We start from the raw sequence: 21,318 nt of genomic DNA, 5'->3' as shown, positions 1-21,318 counted from the left end.
TGAAAGTTAGGTAGAAATGAGAAATTGAAAGCGTGGAGTAGGGTAGAGAGGATGGGGAGGGTGTAGAGATAGGACTGTATGAGAAAAGGCTTGGAAACATGGAACAACATGGTATATATGGGAAGAACAAGTATTTTGTATTACTATCACGTGAATATATACTGTCTTACAGAGTAATTGTGTACACATGGTGAGTTAATGCATATGAAATATTTTGAATATGCCTGGCACAGAGTGAACCTTGAGTCAATGTTAGTGATGCAGTGAATGTAACGATGATTGCGGCATGTGGGGTCACACATGTGAGAGGAGTGACTGGACATGAGGTTTGAGAGATAGGAGGGCACAGGGCATGGGCACAGGATTTGCCATGAAAATACACTGGAACTTTTACTATAGGTAATAATGGGTTACTGAAAGATTTTAAGCTGGGGAATGCTATGGCCCTGTTTACACCTTGAATACTTCTTTAAGACTATAGTTAAAAAATGGAATCAAAGATGCTGAAGACAGAAAGAAAGAAAGAAAGAAAGAAAGAAAGAAAGAAAGAAAGAAAGAAAGAAGGAGTTATGAGGCTATTAAAATGGATCAGAAGAAAGATGATAAGGTTATGAACTAAAACAATGACAGTAAAAGTAAAGAAGAAAGGATGGATTAAAATGTACCTATGAAATAAAATGATGAGAATTTTTGATTGAATGGATATGAAGAAAGGCAGATTGAGGGAGAAAAAGTCATCAAGCATCAATCCAGATTTCTGACTTTAGTGACTGAGTGGATGGTGGTGCCATTAATGACAGAATGAATAAGAGATATGGTAGGAAAACTGACTGATGAGGACAAAAAAGATATTAAGTTCAATTTTGGACTTGCTGAGTTTTGCATACTTCTCAGATATCCAGGTAAAAAGACCCAGTATGTTAGTTGGTATGCTGGTTTGAAAACATGGCTACAAATCCTCTGACACTTGTCCATGACTGAGGGGGAAACCCAGCTATACTAAGGGGACTTGCAAATTTGTGCTAAAGTTTTAGAGTATTGTTTTAAAATATATCTTCATGCAACCATACAAATTAGAATAATGCTTTTAAGTTACTTTTTAAATATTTTGATTAGTGATTTTCAAAACCTCCTTGATCTTGCTTTAGTCCTGAGGTTTTAAGATAAATGGTATTGCTTGATTCATAAATAAATATAAACACAACAAAACAACACATGTGTTTATATATTCCAGGTTTGTCTAGTAGTGTTTGGCAGGGATATAAACCCTTCAATGATTCTAATATGTCAATATGTCATATTTCTTACTGGACACTAAAACATGTTGTAAATTAGGAAAGACTATGAGATTTGGGGGTTATATGAAGTTTGACTGAATCTTTGTTATACATATAATAATAACAAATATCATTATTTTTATTGAGAATCTGCTATGTTCCCGACACTTAGATGTTATCCCAAAACTTCAGAATTCTGTAAAGTGGTCATTAATTTACTCATTTTAAATTTGAAGATTAAGACTTAGAGATGGTTAAATGACTTGCCCAAAGTCATTAAATACTAAGGATGGAATTTGGACTTAGATCTATCTGATTCTAGAGCAAGGTGGTAAGAGCTTGAAATCTGCCATAAGACAGAACTCTGTTTGGTACCAGCTATCCACTTAAGAGCTGTGTGGTTTGGGCAATTGTGACTTAACAGCTCTAAGTCTCAAACTTTTAAACTATAATAGAAAGGTAATCCCAATTTAAAGGGTTATCTTGATAATTTAATTATGCATGCATGTATATGCTTGTGTAATAGGCATGTAATGAATGGAAGTTCTCTTCTACTATCCATTTTAGTATATGCAGCTTTTTACATAGTTATTATGTTTCAAAAAATATTTCAGTGTGCTATCCCCCTACAAAAATGAAAGTTCTGACCATTCTAACGAGAGTTGATATTATTCTATTTATTTATTTTTAAAAGAGAAAGTAACTAAACATGTAGAAAGGTAACCAGTATGCATAAAATGAACACAGAGTTTGAAATACCATCTAAATCTTTTGTTTCTTCCTTCTTCTACCCCACCCATAATTTACTCTAGCACACTAAACTAAGTAACTAAACTCCAAATAAGTAAGAATTCAATATAGAAGAAACTTGGGAACTTATAACCCACTGATGAAGATTTATCAAAAAACTTAATGAATCTACTCTTCCTTCAACTCCTCCTCACTCTTTTCTTTTAGTTATTTTTTTTTACTGGCTGAAAACTGTAGAAACTCACAACTGTAAGACTTTATTACTTTTAGAGGATACACGATAGTACGTTTACTATAAATAATTCACACCATACTACACTTGTCAAAAGGAATGAACAAAGTATATATCATGGTACAGGAGCCTTGATTTTTATTGTTTTTGCTCACTTACTCACTAATTCTCCAACTGCAGCTCCCTGTCACTGTGAATTAGAGTGGTTCTGATGTATACAAATATTGTATTCTGTGTAATTAGATATTGGGATAGGAGCCTCTGTAAATTACTTTAACTGGTGTCAGTACTGAAGCAAATAAGAAGTTTTTAGTTCTGTTTCTAGTTTGGGTTATTTTCTGACCCTAAACAGCCTGACATAAAGAAGTGCTTTTCTTTGTCAAAGGCAGCCTTTTCAAATCTAACTGCCAGACACACTATTGAGCTATGTGTTCAATTCTAATTGGCTGAGATCTTTTCAATTCGGCAGTTTCATCTTTAATGCAATGGATGTAAGATTATGTGTAGGTCTTTTCAATGGGTTTTCCATACTGGTGATTAGGGCAGAGGATTTGAACATAAGCAGGCTGCTGGCTATTTCTTCTGGCCAATTTAAATTGATTCATACAAGTCCTTTGTACCCCAGGGAAAGGGCAGAACAAATCCAAGTGAGTGAGACAGCTATCACTACTGTTAGATGGAATAGTAGAAAAGAAGGGAGGGTGGCAGGCTAGAGGAGGGGAAACACTCTAAATATTGTAAAATTAGAGCTCTGAGCAGTCTAGCAGAGAAATATTGCAACTTAACCAGTAGGCTTCTGTGTAGAATCAAGTTCACAGGGAAAATTATTTCCAAGATTGATTTTGATATCTTTAGGTTAAAAGGGCTATGTAAATGGAAACAGTTCTTCATATCTGATTCCACAGGGACCCATAGTGAGTGAACTCTTTTCTGAATTTCCAAAAGAGAGTTTATAACTCTTACAAAACTCCAAAGCACCCCTGAAATGAATTTGCTATGTCAGAATAGCAGAGGGTAAGGTAAAAATTTTGTTGGTGTCAGGTAAAAAATTTTTCTTAGAAAAGATCGGTGCTGTTGCAAAAAACTCCCAATTTTCTACTAAGAGGGTAGACTAGGATGAGCTATTCAAATTGGATGCATCCAAAGAGTACTCCTTTTCAAGAGAGACCCTGGTTATAAAGCTCCCTTCGGGTTTATCTCTCCCAGGAGAGAATAAGGTACGGGGTAAACCACGATGCGACCATTTATATAACATCTCTATCCTATGAAGAAGGAACTTCAAGTGAAGCCTTAGTGTTTTCTCGACTCCATCTCCAAGTTTCTCAGGAAAATCCTTAGTCTGCTATATCAGTCAATTTGGTGACTCCCTACCTAAGGGAGAAAGGAATGCATTTCTTTATCCAAAGGAAACAGGGACAGTGCACTGTTGACAATATTTTAACAAGGTCATTTCAATCTTTCCTGAACACACAAAAACAATCCAACATTTTTCTACCAAGAGAAAATAGCAACAATTTTCATTTTGTTGGTTTTGACTTGTTCTGCTCTAGAACATATGCAAAACACCCATCTGTCTCCTGAGCACTAACATTCAGTTTGTTAAAATTCATAGTAATAATGAAATGGAACACCGATGCCTATCACATTAGTTGAACAAATAAGGGTGACAAGTATGGCATATGTTGCAGAGACCAGTGGGTAAATCCTCTATGCTAAAAGATTTTTGTTGTTGTCATTCAATACGAAATGTTGGGAACTTACACAATGATTCATTGTTTCTTAAAATGTGGAATTCCACAAAAACTAAAACTAAAACCAGTTTTCAACTATCACTCTCAATCAACTAAAAACAAACAAAGCCAACCCCTGTGAAGAGTTACCTACAGCAGCTATATCTGAGCTGTCTTCCGGAAGACTAATGCTTTGTAAACAGTCCTTTTTCTGAAACTCAAGTTTCTTGAGAGACACTGTCTGAGAATCACTTGAATAAATGCAATGTGTTGAGTAACTAGAACTTAGTAAGGCCTCCTAAGGCTTCAGAATATGTAGGATTTTCAAAGAGATACTCAAATACAGACTACCAGGAATTTATTTTATACAAATTACAAGGTCATTATAACTAACAGAAATGCATTCAGAAATTCATCAAAAGTCATGTATGTGAGTGCTAATAGCAAAAGTATTCCTAATAGTCTCTAACTGAAAATTATCCAGGTGACCCTAAGCAATAGAATGAATAGTGATATAACAAAACATTATAACAAGAATTAACAATATACAACTGCCTGCAATAATATGAGTGAATCTCACAAATTGTTGGTCAAAAGAAGTCAGACCAAAAAATGTACATACCATAATGTTCCATTTATAAAGTACAGAAAAAGGCAAAGCTAATTTATGCCCCAAGAAGGCAGTGGTACCCTCTCTGGGGAACGACTGGAAAAGAATGTAAGTGGATATTTCGAGTGCTGGCTATGTACAGTTTCTTCATCTGGATACCGGGTACTGGATGTGAGTTCAGTTTATGAAAATTCATCGAGCTATAATGTAAAATTTGTGTGTGTGCACGCATGCACAACATGTATATTTGCACTATACCCAAATAAAAAGTATAAAACATAACAGGCCTACATCTAACTCATTTCTTACTATACCATGTCTGTTCACTTTTCTCTATTAAAGTAACTCCGATAATCATTTTTTCACTAGCAGTCTTCAGATTCATACTTTTCTTTCTATGTGCTTACAACAACTCCCCATTTCTATCAATGAAACCCCATCTCTCTTTTAATTAATAGAATTTAATGTCCTATTTCAGGCAGAAAACCTTTTAGGTCAAATTGGTAGCCTGAGAAATCTTCAAGTTTAGCAATTTCTCGTTTTTAGTATGGACTTCTACTAGCATTTAAAAAGATAAGAACACTTCTTTATGTGCTTTAAACATCCTAATAAGACAGCAAAGGTGGGCACCAAAGTTTGATATATTTTAGGTATTTAGTTGTAACCCTCTGAGTTCAATGATGATGTATACCATTCCATTTCACCTGAATATTTATTTATTTATTTATTTATTTATTCATTCATTCATTCATTCATTCATTCACCTGGAAATTTAAACTCCATAGGAGAGTATGTATATAAGCAAACCTTGCTTATGAGGTACATATACATCATTAAGCAATGACAAAGAGGTTGCTCCATTGTTGATTATTTCTAGTTTCCTCTCCCTTTAAATGAAGAATTAATTTTTGTCATCTTTATTTATGAACTACTGCTATTACTACTGTTACCATTACTGAAATACCAATTCTTAGTACTTACTATGTGCTAGCCAGTGTTGTAATCAATTTGCCTACATCCTCTCATTTAATCTGTACAGTCTTGTGAAGGAGAAGTTGTGATAATTCCCCTTTTTGTTTCAGATGAAGAAAGTGAATGTCAGCAAGAATAGGTGACTTGTCCAAGATCAAAGAACATGGTTTGATGTAAACCCAGGTGTTCTCACATCAGAGCCCAAAGTTTCATCATTTTGAGCTGAAGTAAGTTTATATGTATTCACTAATCGTTGGCTCCCTTACTTTTTCTAGATCAGTCATTGTCAGCAAGGTTAGATGTAATAAATATTCCTTTCCTTTGTATTTATTTCATCAAAAGAAATTTGAATTCACATAAAAATTCCCATATATAAAAGATACAGTGTAGTTCTAGGTCTACTCTAAGAAAGTAACTATTGTTACATATCACAATTTTATTTCTATAATACCTAAGAATTTTATAGCTCATTCTCTTTTTAAAGTGCCAGTACCAAGAGTCCCTTCAGCTCACCTGCAGCCCAGGAGTTGTCTGCCTTACTGATGGTCTATTGGACTCTTTGATCAAGTACCCAAAGTCAAATATAATCTACAGAGGAAATCAGAGTGCACAAGTCATACAAGCAAAAGACTTGTTGATATTGACATAATCTATGCACACAGTTCAATGTATCACTACAGAGATGCAATGGTGAAAAAATATACCTTTTTCATAAGCCCACATCAAACAGGTCTGCTCATCTTTTTCACCACTAGACCTGCTGGGATCACAAGCTACCAGATTCATATCAGCTCCATTATCCAGTAAGAACTGAACCAGGCGAATGTGACCATGGTAGCAAGCAGAGTGCAATCCTATAATAGAATGAAAGTATGAAAGGAGAAAAGAGGCAAACCGAACCCCAATTTTCAAAAGATAGTTATTACCACATCATAGCATTTTTGCCAGAGATATAAATCAAAGATAGATTTCTTTGATGAAAAATTAATTCTACTTATTGAACAAACATGACATACTTCAAGCAAAAGAAGTATCCTATTCTAGTTGATCTTCTGGACAGATTTCCTTATGTTTAGCACAATTTCTAGTATTTCTACATCCACTGAAATTACCAAGAACAAGTGTTAGCATCCTTTTACAAGAACAAAGACCCCAAACCAGTGTTTTTCTTGAGCAGCAAGCCAGGCTAAGGCAGTGGGGTCAGTCTCTCCTGGTACAGATCATAATAGATACATCAACTGTAGATAATTTAGCACAATAATGAAACTGACCAAAAGTCAGTCTGCTTTTTATTATCACCATGCACCATCAATTCCAAATGATGTCATTGATAAAATATCCCTCCTCATTAGGGTTGACCACTCCCTCTTTTCCCTTCCCTCTTGAGCATCCCACTATTCTTAAGTATTGATATACATCAAAAACTGGTTATGTTTCACTAATGCCTTACCTGTGTGCCCATCTCTTCCTTGGTGGTTGATGCTTATAACATTCTGGTCAAGAAGAAATTTAACCAGGTCAATGCTCTTACCATAGGTACAAGCACTGCAAAAATACAACATAAAGAAAACAAAAGACTTCTGTTATGGGTTGAATTGTGTGCCCCACAAATTAATATGTTATAACTTACAACCATTATATCTTCACAGTGTAACTGTATTTAAAGGGGTACAATTTAAAGAGGTATTTAAGTTAAAATGGAATCATTAGGGTGGGCCCTAATCCAATATTACTGCTGTTCTGATAAGAAAGGAAGAATAGGACACAGATGACACAGACCGAGGGACAATCATGAAAAGGCATAAGAAGAATATGACCATCTACAAGCCAAGGAGAGGTGTCTGAGAAGAAACCAAATCCACTGACATCTTGATCTTGTACTTCCAACCTCAAGAATTGTGAGAAAATAAATTTCTGGTGTTCAAGCCACCCAGTGTGTTGTATTTTATTATGGCAACCCTAGAACATGAATACAGTCCTGATTCACCAGGCTATTCCAGATGCTAGTGTGTATACAAGAGTGTTAAAGAGACAAAGAAGGGAGAACGAGGAAAGGAGAGAGAAGGAAGTGATAAAAAACAAGCACATATGGCAATAAAATCCTGAGATTCCCAAATCTGGGCCTTCGAGATAAGAAGTTGAATAAAACTTCTAGTGTACTATTATTAAATATTTCTTATGATACTCTTTTTCATAAAAGGAGGAAAAATATTGCAAGTTTCTTTCAGTTTTACCTATAGGTCCTAGGCATTCTGCAGGACAACTGAATGGGGGAACTTAGAAGGGTCCAGAGAGATTTAGGTGACAACTTGGACTTGTGATTGGCATCTGAAGTGGGGGGTGGGCAGTTTTGTGGGCCTGAGCCCTTAACCTGTGGGATCTGACACTAATTCCAGGTAGATAGTATCAGAATTAAATTGAATTATAGGACTCACACTTGGTGTTGGCAGAAGATTTGGAGAACTGCTTGGTGTGGGAACAACTCACACATGGCTAGGATCCTGTATTTTGAAGTGAAGTATTGAGTGTTCTTTCCTTCCAGACTCAGTTCTAGAAGAGGTAGTTCTCTGGATCTTACTATTTCCTCTGTCTGAGATGACCTTGCCCAAATCCTTATTCTTTAATTAAATATCATTATTTTCTTCAAAGAAATACATTATTCATCTAGCCGAACTGTTAGTCCATCTATGAAGACTTCTTATGAACCACAGGCCAAGTTCATTGCTATCTCCACTGTGTCCTTGTCATTTCAGTCTAATGGCACTTATCACATTGCATTATGGTAATGGACACACCTCTGATTACCTTGATATCTTATAAAAGAGTTCCTTTAAGGAGGGAAGGGTCGGTGTCATCTTTAAGTTTTTACCAGTGCCAATACAAGGCAGGTCCTTAATAAGTCTTTCTTGAATAATTGAATGGATAAAAAGCTGCCACTCAGTGCAAAAGATCTAAGCACCACTAATTATTCACATTATAAGTAGGACCCATAACACTACACTTTTAATGTTCCATTGTCTGAACTGTCTCATTGTTTCTTTTCAAAGCGACCATTTACAGGAATTGATGAGTTCCGAATATATACAAACATGTGTATACATATGTATTACATGTGTATGTGTGTGTGTGTGTGTGTGTATATATATATATATATATACATATATATATATACATATGAAAACAATAACAGAAATGTATTGAATGCTTTCTACTGAGTGCAAAGCACTGTGATTTTTACATAGAAAAACTTCAGAACCAGAGTGAACTCCTCATGTAAAGGGAAAGTTTCTTTTATAAATATGTGCTTAAAGTGAATAGAATAAAAATATTAATATGTTATTCGTAGTAGCCACAGGGTTATACAAAATAAAACGATTCGATACATACTTTTAACTCACTTCACTGAACTTGTCATAGAGACTCTAGAGGTGACAATCATCCTTTGATTATAGTCGGTTCCAATTTATGTGCACAGAGTAGCAAAATGATTTGAAAACTAGCCTAAGGTGTCAGCCTTAACAAGCATGACCTAATGGGGAAAGAGGACACCAGTAACTGTACATATCAGTTCTGCCAATTATCCCTTTGACCAATTTTGACTGAAAGCATGGTCCAAAGAGTTCTTGCATCTGTTCTGTTACAGAACATGCAGAACACAGACATAATATTTTGGTATTAGAACATGAAGACATATAAAAAGCACAGAATTTGGAATCGGGTAGGTATTTAATACATGATTTTCTAGTCATAATATTCTCTGGCAGATACTTACCCTCTCTGAGCCTCAACTTTCTTGTCTGTCAAAAGGGGATAATAAAACCTACTTCATAAAAGGTTATGAGGATTAAATGAGATAATGGGTGCAAATCATCTGACATATACTCACCACTCCATAAATAGTTTTTCTCACCTCCCTTTTGGCTGGACTTTTTGTATGATAAGATAAATCTGAATATCCAAGCAAAATTGGATAGGGTGATGCCTTATCAGGAAGCACAAGCTTAATATTAATTCCATATGAAAAAAAAGTTTCCTCATTTCTGTTAGTCACCAGTGCAATACAAACACTATGTAAATAACATAGTAGTCTTAAATATATTTTTTAGAGGTTGCAAACTAGCCAAGAAATCTGTAATGTGTATGTAAATGATTTTATATTCAAGGTGTATTAAATTCAAAGTATTGTGTTATTTTTATAACAAAAGTAGCGCATTGTTAAAAACGAGCATATCAATTTTTATAAAACATCTGCCTCACTTTTGGATATTTTAGGGAGCTATGGATCTTATTTTTAGCAATCTTTTCCCTCCTTTTCTAGAGCACATTGTAGAGGACTCTCATGCATTCCTAGAAAGGAGTTAATGCCTTCTTAGGTATCTCAGTGGCCACCGCGACTAGGCTTTTACAGGCTGACAGATGGATGTCTTAGATAGGTAGATACATTTGCACATAAGGTTTAAGTGGTAAGGAAAAAAGTGTCACATTTGATGCTGATGAATTCTGGTAATGAGATTCTTGTCGGAGGAGGATTATGGGCATTGCCCCTTTTGGCAGCTTTCCGCTGAGTGAAGTGGAATAGAAGCAATATGCTTACAGATGTTGATATGCCTGTTGCCTTGGCAACATCAGTCCCTGTCTTTGTGGCTGCTGCCAGGAATGCAGCATCTGGCTCTGGCCCCATCTGTTGTACTGACTGCAGCATCTGCCTCTACCTTTTCTTCTGTGCATCTAGCTTGGGCTCCTTGTCCTCTGCCCACCCTCTGCTCTTGCTCTCTGATTGCAACATCTGCCACTCTCCATTCTTGCTTTATGTGCACAACTTCAGGTGCCAAAGTGTATCAGCCACCCTTAGTGGCTATTGCACTTAAACATTATTTTACCTGTGAAAAGGTGTTTCACTGAAGATGTTTTCTTTAGTCAGACTTTCTATCCCCGATATTTGGATGATTTCCTTGGCGACTTCAAATTTGCCATTGTAGCATGCCCTAAAATTAAAGAAAATGTTTTTATAGTAGTAAGAAAGTACAGGTAGTAGAGCTGGAGGGTGTATGGAACTATACATATTACTCACAGGTGCAAAGGGGTATCGCCATAGATATTAACAACGTGCGGCTGAACCTCGATATCGCTCTGGAGCAGGTACTTCACTATGTCATTGTGTCCAAAACGAGAACAGAAGTGCAGTGGGACATGGTCTTCATTGTCCTGAGCATTCACTGTCATCAACAAGAAAGGAAAAGTATGTTATCTGGAATCCTCTGTTTCTCAGCCTTCTTAGGTGTAGTGTCAGGGACTTTTCTAAGTGCCCGAGAGACTCCTGGAAATTACCAATTAATGATAATAATAAAGGAAATTAAGTGCAGCCAATTTAAAAAGTTGTAATTCTATTCCATTGCCCATTGCCACATTAAACAGGCTTTCTTCTAGCTTCCATAAATTCTATGGAATGCATCTAATCAAATCTACCTTGCACAAATGGAATAGTTCAGGAAACTAATAAGTATCCAAAAGATCTTTGTGGTCTTATTTCCACAAGTATCTCCTTCCAAAGTGATTTTTTTCTCCTCTGTAAGATGTTAAAACTTACAGGTCCTGGCTAAAGCACCATTCCCAGAGATTTTGGTTCAGTAGGTTAGGTTGGGGTCTAGCACTGTGTATGTTTACAACGCTGTTTAGGAAATTCTGTTGTGCCAGTAACTGAGAATTATCATATGACAGAATACAAAGCCTGGCATAAAGAAAAGACAATAAGCTTTAGAGTGAGGCAGCCCGTGTTAATTATATTACCACAGTTTTTTGATATTTAGGTGTTCACTCAGTAATGGGCATCTGTCCTTCTCTTTGGCCCAGCCAGCCTCATAACCACTTTGGACATTTAGGGAATTTTCTACACTGAGAGAACTGACTAGAAGCCAAGCCCATGTTCTAGCATATGCTTTCCAAGCCTCCTTTGCAGCTAGGGCACAGGATCAGCAGATAGTGACCGTATGTCCTGGATTAGACTTCTTATCCTGGCATTATTTTTAATGGTGATCCTTTTACTTTCAACAGTGTCCTGCTTTCGACACTTTCCATAGGCTCCTCCAGTTGACACATTATATAAGACTGACATCACAGCTGACCACACAGAAAAGCAGACCTAACCTATCTTGGCAATGTAGTAATGGTAGAGTAGCTCCATCCGATTTCCAGAGGCAATGATTCCAGTCACAGATTCGGTGCCTTGCAAGGTTGGTGCCAGGAGCACAGAGTGCTGGCATGTGTGCCTAGCAGGGGTGGCAATGTGTCTTTAAATGACTACTTTTGGGGTGTGATTTTGGATATTGTTCCTCACTGTAAGAATTCCAAACCTGGGTTTCCATCCTGTTCAGGGGAGACACTTTGCACTAATTTGTATCCTTTAAAATATTCATTTTACGCCTAAATTAGCAAGAGTTAGTTTCCAATGCTTGCAAATAAGAACACCTGATTGATACATACTCATTCCTCAACAAGTATAAAATGATCACTGTGTGCCAAGCAGGGTGCTAAGTGTTGAAGACACTGATATTTTATTATCAAAAACAATGGATATAACACTATTGTTGCAGGGATGCGAAAAAGATTAAAAGAGATCATGATGAGAAAATGTCTAACATGATTCCTGTAACATATTAGTCACTTAATAAAAATGTGTATTCTTATTTTTCACTAATTTGCCTCCTAGATGTTTGCTAAGTGTTAAGGTCAATATGCTATAAATGTATAGCATCTATACCCTCAAATAACCTGCAATCTAGTTGAACATTCAATAATTACAGGCCTGAAGTAATAACAACTGACCCAAGCTGCTAAATTCTGGATCTGCTGTAGCACAATTTTTAAAACTAAAATAACTGAATCATCTGCTTTATAGCCATTTATTGAATTTGATTACTTTGTTCATCTGTAGAAGGTATTTTATTCAAAATACAAAATAACAATCCTTAAAAAACCCATATGTTATCATTCTTATGTATCTATAATAAAAAGTATCCGTAGAATCAAAAGAATTAAAGAAAAAAATGAAAGGATAGGAAAGAAAAGAAAGGGAAGGTAATGGTTAATTTAAAAAATGTGCAAATAGTTTATTACTACTTGTTGTTATAACTAACATTTAACATTTAATGAACACAGTCCTTGTAGCTGCTTTATTTGTAGACAATGATTCTTATTTTATTGTCCTGCAGGATCTTAAGCCAAAGGGAAATCTTTAACAAAGTCGCTGAACTTCTCCTCCCATGGCCGTTATTGAAAAATAAATCTTTGAATCTTTTTTATTAATGAGTGGCTCAGAAGGACACCCTTGCTTCAGAAGAATGTTCCCGGTTATTTTGATTATCTTTCTTTTTATGCTACTTCTCCTTTGTTCACATTCTGTTGGAAGCCAGGAAAAGTCAATACCATGAGTCAATGCTTTACAACAGTAGGGAGTCCAGGGCAAGTGGAGGTCACATAAGAGTTCCTGAGGTCCAGAGGGGACATTGTAAAGCAGAGTGCAGCACAATTTTCCATTAATTCATAGTTTGCCTGTGGCCATCCCTAGCCCCACCCAACATTATTCTTCTCTAGTTGAATCAATAAACTTCAAAGTAGATTATCTACTTGGTGAATTACCAGCAGTGGCCTAGATGGTCTTCTCATCAAAGAAGAGATAAATACCAACCAAAGGAAGGAACAAGTCAGGAGATATCCAGATCAGACACAGAGTTTATATATACACATCTATATTTCTGTGTCAGTCATTGTGATCTACTTAGTTTTGTCTTGAGCCAATTTTCAGTGACCAAAAAAACCCTATATATCATTATATCTTGTCCAAGGGTAAGTGAATGTATGAATGATATTCTATTTGCTCTAATATAGCATTTTATTGGGAGATTTAAATAAAGAAGAATTTCAACCAAAGAAGTAGATGTAAATAATTATTAGGAAAATATTTATCGCCTAGTGCTCTACTTCTGAAGAGAGCATGTGTTCAGTAAAGTCTTTTGAAAGAAAGATTAGGTAAATGGGTGGGTGGATGGGTGCTACTTCTTGCTTCTCTCTCCTTCTTGATCTTAAAGATAAAATAAAAATTTCCATAGTAACCCAGCAATGTAAGTACTTCCCATTAGCTCTGTAAAACAACTCCCTAATGTATCTTAAACACATTTTAAATAACAAATCTGTGTAATAGCTCTGACAAGATATACTTTTAGAAATAAAATACTTCCTCTTACCTGCCATGCCCTAGAAATTCTTGTGATTTTATATAATATCCAGTTCCATGTGAGAGGAACTGTAGCATTTAATAGTCAGATGACAAAAAATTAATAAACTGAATTTAAAATTTTCATTAAATTAAAAAAAAATTTTTTAATGTTTTATTTATTGTTGAGACAGAAAGTGACAGAGCATGACCAGGGGAGGGGCAGAGAGAGAGGGAGACACAGAATCCGAAGCAGGCTCCAGGCTCTGAGCTGTCAGCACAGAGCCCGAAGCGGGGCTCGAACTCACAAACCGGGAGATCATGACCTGAGCCGAAGTTAGGAGGCTAAACTGACTGAGCCACCCAGGCGCCCATCATTAAATTTTTTTTTAATGTTTATTTATTTTTGAGAGAGAGAGAGAGAGAGAGAGAGAGAGCAAGCAGGGGATGGGCAGAGAGAGAGGGAGACACAGAATCTGCAGCAGGCTCCAGGCTCTGAGCTGTCAGCACATAGCCTGACACGGGGCTCTAACTCACGAACAGCGAGCTCATGACCTGAGCAGAAGTCAGAGGCTTAACTGACTGAGCCACCCAGGCACCCCCCATATTTAACTTTATTCAAATGATAAGTTGTGAGGACTCGATCACTACTTTCTTCTTATGGAGTCCAGAAACATTTTGACCTTTTCAATCTCATTCAATAAGCATTACATTTCTCCTTTTTATTTTTCATTTTCCTAAGGGGTACAAAGAAAACTAGAGACTTGAAACATATATATGACTGAATAGGTCAGCCTCCAAACATGCTAAACTGAAGAGGTTGCTTTCAGAATTACATGTTGGCTAATTTTGTAATCTGAATTTATTTTCATTTGTGACATTCTGTTACCATGGAAACATACTGTACATACCAGATTTCAAATTGTGCCCCTATTGGGGTCATTAATTTACTCTTCCTCTTATGTCCATTTACCACAGGCAAGGGCCAGATTTAAAATAAATCATCTGGAGGCTTAGCTACACTTTGGAATAAATGAACTAGCTGATAATAAATCCTGTGCAGTGTGCAGTAGCACAACAGATCTTCTGGCTTATTCTTTGCAATTGGTTGAAGTACAAAAGGGACTTAAATATCAAGTGTGTATTAGAAGGAAATAAAAATACATAAAAATCTGAGTCATGCTGTCTCTTGATATTTTAAATGATTGAGTAGAAAGCATGTAGTGCTTGTGTGAATCAGAAAGAAAGTGTTGAAAATTCTATCATATGATGCTGGTATGTAGGGGGAATACGGGTGCAATATTCATTTCAATGTCTTTTGTAAGAAAGGAACTTTGATCCTGGAGACATGCTGATCAATGATACTCATTTTGACACCACCGAGCTTTGGAGTTGCACAGAGGAATAAAAAGCTGAGGTTGGCATTGATAATAAAAGGAAAAAAGTGAGCTGTTCCTGACCCTTTGGAAGAGCGAGGCAGTTTCAAAAACACAATTATGTGTTCAGTGGTTCATACAGGTGTACCTCTGCCTATTCTAAACCAACAGAATCAAAGAGACTGCTTAAACAAGGTCTAAGGAACGGCATTCCTTGTATCCTGACAACACAGGTTATTTATGATAATGCTATAGAAGAAATACCTCCGTTATTACATACGGGCTCATAGAAAATGACACCAACTATGTTTCTCAAACTTTATAAAATAAAATAGCCCTCTTTGCAACATGGAAACTGGAAACTACCCTTGCCTCTTGCTACACTTGTCTCTGGAAGCCTTTGTGTTTTCCTTACATGTAGGTGAAAACATTGATTAGCTTTATGAACTGAATATTGATCTCAATTTTGGACCAAGGAACTGGCAGTTCTAGAGCTCTGACAACCTCGTCCTTTTGTAAATGTGCATCGTTTCTGCTGCAAAGGCCAGCAGCTCTTACAGCTGGGCTTTTAATTAGGTCTCTTGGGGGTCAATGGAAGAATGTTGGATGTGCCTGAGAGAATTTAATGACAAGATGTAACTCTAAGTGAATTTGTGTCAAAAAATAAAGTTTGTAAGGAAGAGAAAAAGTAAGAGAAAGGAAGAACTTTCTTTAACACTCTACTTTTAATCAATTTTCTAAAATTAATTTTATTATTAAGAAAATTAAAAGTTGTGGGAAATTCTATTCTGTTAAACCACATCCTAAAATCTTTCTGTGTATGCTAAAGCTTTTTTTCCTCCCATCCTGATCATGCTGTAATGTTGTTTCCACCATAAATAATAGTAATATCAAATATTGGGGAGGAAATGGGGAGCAACTGGAACTCTCATATATTGCTGTAGGAGTAAAAAATAGTACAAACACTTTGGAAAACTCTTTGAAATTTCCTAAAAAGTTAAACATGTGCATACAGAAATGCTACATACCTGCACACACACTCCCATATACATACCCAAAAGACATAAATATATATATTCACACACATACACACAAAATTGAATGAGAATGTTTCTGGCATCTACATTCATAAAAGCCAAACACTAGAAACATTCAAACATCCATTAGAAGGATGATGGATAAACAAATTTTAGAATATTCATATAATCTTTAGCAATAGAAAAGAACAAACTATGATTCATGCAACAACATGGATAAAAATTAAAATCATGTTGTCAGTCAAAAGAAGGCAGTCCCAAATTATATGAACTTCAAGAACAGAAAAAACTAACCTATGGCAATAGAAGCCACAATATTGATTACCTTTTGTTGTTAAAGCTATTTACTAAGAAGAGAGCACAAGGGAACTTTCCAGAGTTCAATTGTCTTTTCTTTTCTTTTCTTTTCTTTTCTTTTCTTTTCTTTTCTTTTTTTTTAATCTTTATTTATTTTTGAGAGAGAGAGAGACAGTGTGAGTTGGGGGGGGAGGGGCCAGAGAGAGAGGGAGACACAAAATCTGATGCAGGCTGACAGCACAGAGCCCAATGCAGGGCTCAAGTTCATGGACAGTAAAATCATGACCTGAGCCGAAGTTGGAGGCTTAACTGACTGAGCCACCCAGGCGTGCCCCCCCCCCCACCAGAGTTTAATTTTCTATATTAAAATGTTCTATATCTCGATCTGGGTGGTTTTGCATGAATTTATCGATGACAAATATTCCCTTAAGTCAATATTCACTTAATTGCTATATGCAAGTTTTGCCTCAATTAAGAAACATATTAGTGAAAAATAACAAAATAAGAATGATATGTCTAGAAAAAAAACCTTAGTTTTCTTGAAGTATCTAATATATTAAGAATTGAACTAAAATGTATAAAAAGGATTAACATATAGATTCATTATTATATTAAAATAATAAATTATGATTTGTGAAACAAATTAGCATATGCAATTAATCAGCTTCAGGGTTATTCACAACTAAATAAGGAAAATGCAAGTAAAAACTATACATAAAGTAGAAGATAGCAAAAGTGTTCTAAACATATAATCTTACCATCTGCTTTGCTGCCTTCTTCCATCAAGAGTTTTGCAATATTAAAGAATCCTTTTGCAGATGCAAGGTGGAGGGGCCTATCTCCAACTTCACCACTTACATTTACATCAGCACCAAATTTCAAAAGAAGGCGGGTTACCTAAAGGATCCATTCATTTGAAATTAGTATCAAAAGTCAAACAATAAAGCAAAGCTTTCAAAAATATGGAAGAAGACATATCATTAAATACTTCTCTTAGATTATTTTTACCTGAAAATAGCAGCAAATCTTAACTAAATTGGCCTAGACAATAAGGAATTTATTATTGTATCACCTCACAAGAAGTCAAAAATTGGAGCAATTTCAAGGTTGGATCTTCAGTGTACATAAATAATCCTCTCTAAAGTCACTCATAATCTGCCCTGAACCACCTTTTCCAAAGCTGTCTTCTGGCTAAAGCCAGCAGTATTTACTTGATTCTTCATTTTCACAGCAACTCCATGCATAGGTCACTGATGGCCATCTTGTTACCGGAGTTCTGGGTTCTTTTCTGAATTTATGAATAAATGGGACATAGTTGAACTATCAGCATCTTCCTCAATTAGCTGAGATCCACACCCAAAGGAAGAGAGAGAGATGGAATGTTATTCAATTTAGGAGTCTTCCAGGCATTGTTACAGGTAATTCATAGGACTTCTTTTTTTTTTTTTTTAACATTTTATTTATTTTTGAGACAGGGAGAGACAGAGCATGAACAGGGGAGGGTCAGAGAGAGGGAAACACAGAATCTGAAACAGGCTCCAGGCTCTGAGCTGTCAGCACAGAACCCGACGCGGGGCTCGAACTCATGGGCGGTGAGATCATGACCTGAGCTGAAGTCGGCCGCTTAACCGACTGAGCCACCCAGGCGCCCCTCATAGGATTTCTTTAAATTATTTATAATATCTACTTATTACTTATTATTAGTCTTAAGTAATTATTATACTACTTATTATACTACTTATTTATAATAAGTAATAAGTAATATATTAAATAATAATATTACTTATTACTTATATATCTTCTTACTACTTATTATTTCCAAATAATTTCTCCAAATCTGACATTGTCTCTTCTGGGAATTGCAGAAGTCATTATAATGATCTGAAGAGGTAAATTAGAGGTAAGTTTGTGCCATCAAAATAACAGTTATGGGAGAAGCCCTCAACTGACCTGACAACTTAAGTGTTACCATAAAAGTGAATTCAAACTCCAAAACTATTTTGACTTTCTATGTGGCAGCAAACAGACATGTCTTGAACAGAAAACTGTCAAGAATATGGTACATATTTGATAGAAATTCTAGGCAAAAAAAAAAAAAAATTAGCAGTATGGGATGTAGAAAAACATCCTATTGAGTGTAGTAGATAAAGAACAAGGGTTCTGAAGTCAGGCTTCTTTTTATTAGCTATGTCACTTTTAATAAATTATGTGACCTTTCAAAACTTCAGTTTATTCATTGCTGAAATGGGAATCACAATAGTTCTACTTCATAGAGTTGTTATGAGGATTAAATAAGTATTACATGTAAAGCACTTACAAAAGTGTCTGGTACTCATTAAATATTAGCAGAAGTGGTAGCACAAATGTGTAACATGTGTATTTTATCCATTTGTTGGCTAATGGGCAGACCAATACTTAATTCAGGAGAAATTGGAGCAGTAAAAGTTAGTCTCAAGAACTGTGCATTCCTAAGCAGATACTTCCATTTACAAAGACTCCATAAATTCTGATTACGTGACTTTATAATGGACAGCTTTAAACTATCTTTGGAATCGATTGCCTATTAAGCACTATTATTATATACCTAGGAAATATTGCTCTTGGTCCAAAACATCTACTCTTCCACTTAAAAATAAGTAAATAAACAAATGGCAAGGAACATGGAACATTAGGCACATTTATATATCGAAAGTACCATTCTCCTGTCAGCATATTTTAGCAAATGACAATAGCATCCATAAATTACTTATGTGCTGTCTTTGCACACAGAAAGTGAGTCCCTTATCATAAAAAGGCCATCCACATTTTAGCATAATTTTATAAGACTGTGACTATATATTCAGGGAAAGTAAACAAATTTAGCTTTCCATCCAACATGCATAGAAGCTCTTTATATTTCTGTGGGTGAGGAGGTTAATCACCAAAGAGGATGACTCTACAAATAATATGCATTGTGTATATCCTGTTTCTGCCTAAAGTCAGAAAAGTACGGATTTTTTTCACCATCTGGGCTTTTAGACCCTGTACTTTCAAAAGCATTTTCAGTGCCCATCTCTCCAGTACACTCCAGTGCACTTTGAGCAGCACATCAAATGAAATGAGAAATCTTTCCTAGCTATAGGTCACGCTTCACAGGTCTGAGAGTGTCCAAGCATATGCCAGCTAGCAAAGAAATAAAGGCACAATGACTAGAAGAGCACAGAGACACAAGTAAGTTTGATTTTTAACTTGGGATCCTGAGGCAGTGCAATGGCATGACCTCTACAAAGGTAAAAAGGTATAATTTTACTCCATAATTGAGTAAGACTAGAGATGTAGAGATATAAAGTGAGGAAGAGTGAAAATGGGATGTGAAAAGAAGAGTTAAGTTTTGGTTATATAATTACATTTGTTATTTCTGTTTTATTTGGGTCAGTTTAGTTTCCTAAGGATAGCTAATTGGTGATGTTTGAAAGTAGCACATACAAATTTTGTCTTTCAATATGTTAAGGTTAAAATCAATGGGCTTATTTTGTCCTGGGAGGTATGTCACATAGGCTTTCTTTTCTGGAGACAATTTGATTTTTAACTCATTAGGCATTAACCTCTTTAGAAAACAGTTTGACCATTCCATAAGATGTTAAACATAGTGTTAACACATGAGCCATCAACTCCACTCTTAGATGTACCCAAGAGAAATGCAAACAGATGTCCATATCAAAACTTGTACATGATGTGGGTATGGGCCAGGGGAGGGGGGAAATGGGTGAAATAGATAAAGGAGATTAAGAACATGCTTATCTTGTTGAGAACTCAGAAATGTATAGAATTGTTGAATCATCGTATCATACACCCAAAACTAACATAACACTGTATGTTAATCATATGTGAATAAAAAAATTTGAATGTTCAAAGCACCATATTCAAAATAGCCAAAAAATGGGAAAAATACAAATATCCATCAACTGATGAATGGATAAATAAAACCTGGCATATCCATACAACAAAATAGTATGCCACACTAAAAAGCAAGGAGGTACTGGTATAACGCTATAAAGTTGATGAATCTTTTTTTTTTTTTTTTTTATGTTTATCCATTTTCTGAGACATAGCGTGAGTGGGGGAAGTGCAGAGAGGGAAACACAGAATCAGAAGCAGGCTCCAGGCTCCAAGTCGTCAGCACAGAGCCCAACACCAGGCTCAAACTCAAAAACCGTGATATCATGACCTGAGCTGAAGTGGGCTGCTTAACTGACTGAGCAACACAGGTGCCCCGAAAGTTGATGAATCTTTTTTTTTTTTCAACGTTTATTTATTTTTGGGACAGAGAGAGAGAAAGCATGAACGGGGGAGGGGCAGAGAGAGAGGGAGACACAGAATCGGAAACAGGCTCCAAGCTCTGAGCCATCAGCCCAGAGCCCGACGCGGGGCTCGAACTCACAGACCGCGAGATCGTGACCTGGCTGAAGTCGGACGCTTAACCGACTGCACCACCCAGGCTCCCCAAGTTGATGAATCTTAAAAACGTTGTGCTAAGTGAAAGAAGTCAGTCACAAAAGACCATGTATTGTATGACTGCATTTATAGGGAGTCTCCAGAAGGTAAATCTATAGAAACAGAAAGAATATTAGTATTTTCCTCAGGCTGGAATAAAGAGGTTGGGAAGAAGGTGGAAGTAAGTGTTGTTTCTGGGGGTAATGTCTTCATTCAATTAATTGTGATGATGGTTGTGCAACTCTGAATATACTAAAGCCATTGAATTACACAATTTAAATTGATGATTTATATCTTTTTTTAATATAAAATTTATTGCCAAATTGGTTTCCATACAACACCCAGTGCTCATCCC

The 21,318-nt window shown here is 36.0% G+C and overlaps 1 protein-coding gene across 3 annotated transcripts in view; it reads right to left on the bottom strand.

Annotated features, from left to right (window-relative positions):
* TNNI3K (TNNI3 interacting kinase) overlaps positions 1-21,318 on the bottom strand; it is a 292,001-nt gene that overhangs the window by 182,950 nt on the left and 87,733 nt on the right. For all 3 annotated transcript variants that reach the window (XM_040470642.1, XM_040470643.1, XM_040470644.1), the window contains exons 7-11: positions 17,249-17,387; positions 10,643-10,787; positions 10,452-10,556; positions 7,022-7,116; positions 6,276-6,425 (exon numbers count right to left, since the gene is read on the bottom strand). In XM_040470642.1, coding sequence (XP_040326576.1) covers positions 6,276-6,425; positions 7,022-7,116; positions 10,452-10,556; positions 10,643-10,787; positions 17,249-17,387 — 634 coding nt within the window. The remainder of the gene's footprint in view (positions 1-6,275; positions 6,426-7,021; positions 7,117-10,451; positions 10,557-10,642; positions 10,788-17,248; positions 17,388-21,318) is intronic.

Source organism: Herpailurus yagouaroundi, unplaced genomic scaffold (assembly GCF_014898765.1).
Source record: "Herpailurus yagouaroundi ecotype Mexico unplaced genomic scaffold, PumYag 77, whole genome shotgun sequence".
Lineage (NCBI taxonomy): Eukaryota > Metazoa > Chordata > Mammalia > Carnivora > Felidae > Herpailurus > Herpailurus yagouaroundi.
This window is presented reverse-complemented; position numbering and strand designations above follow the sequence as displayed.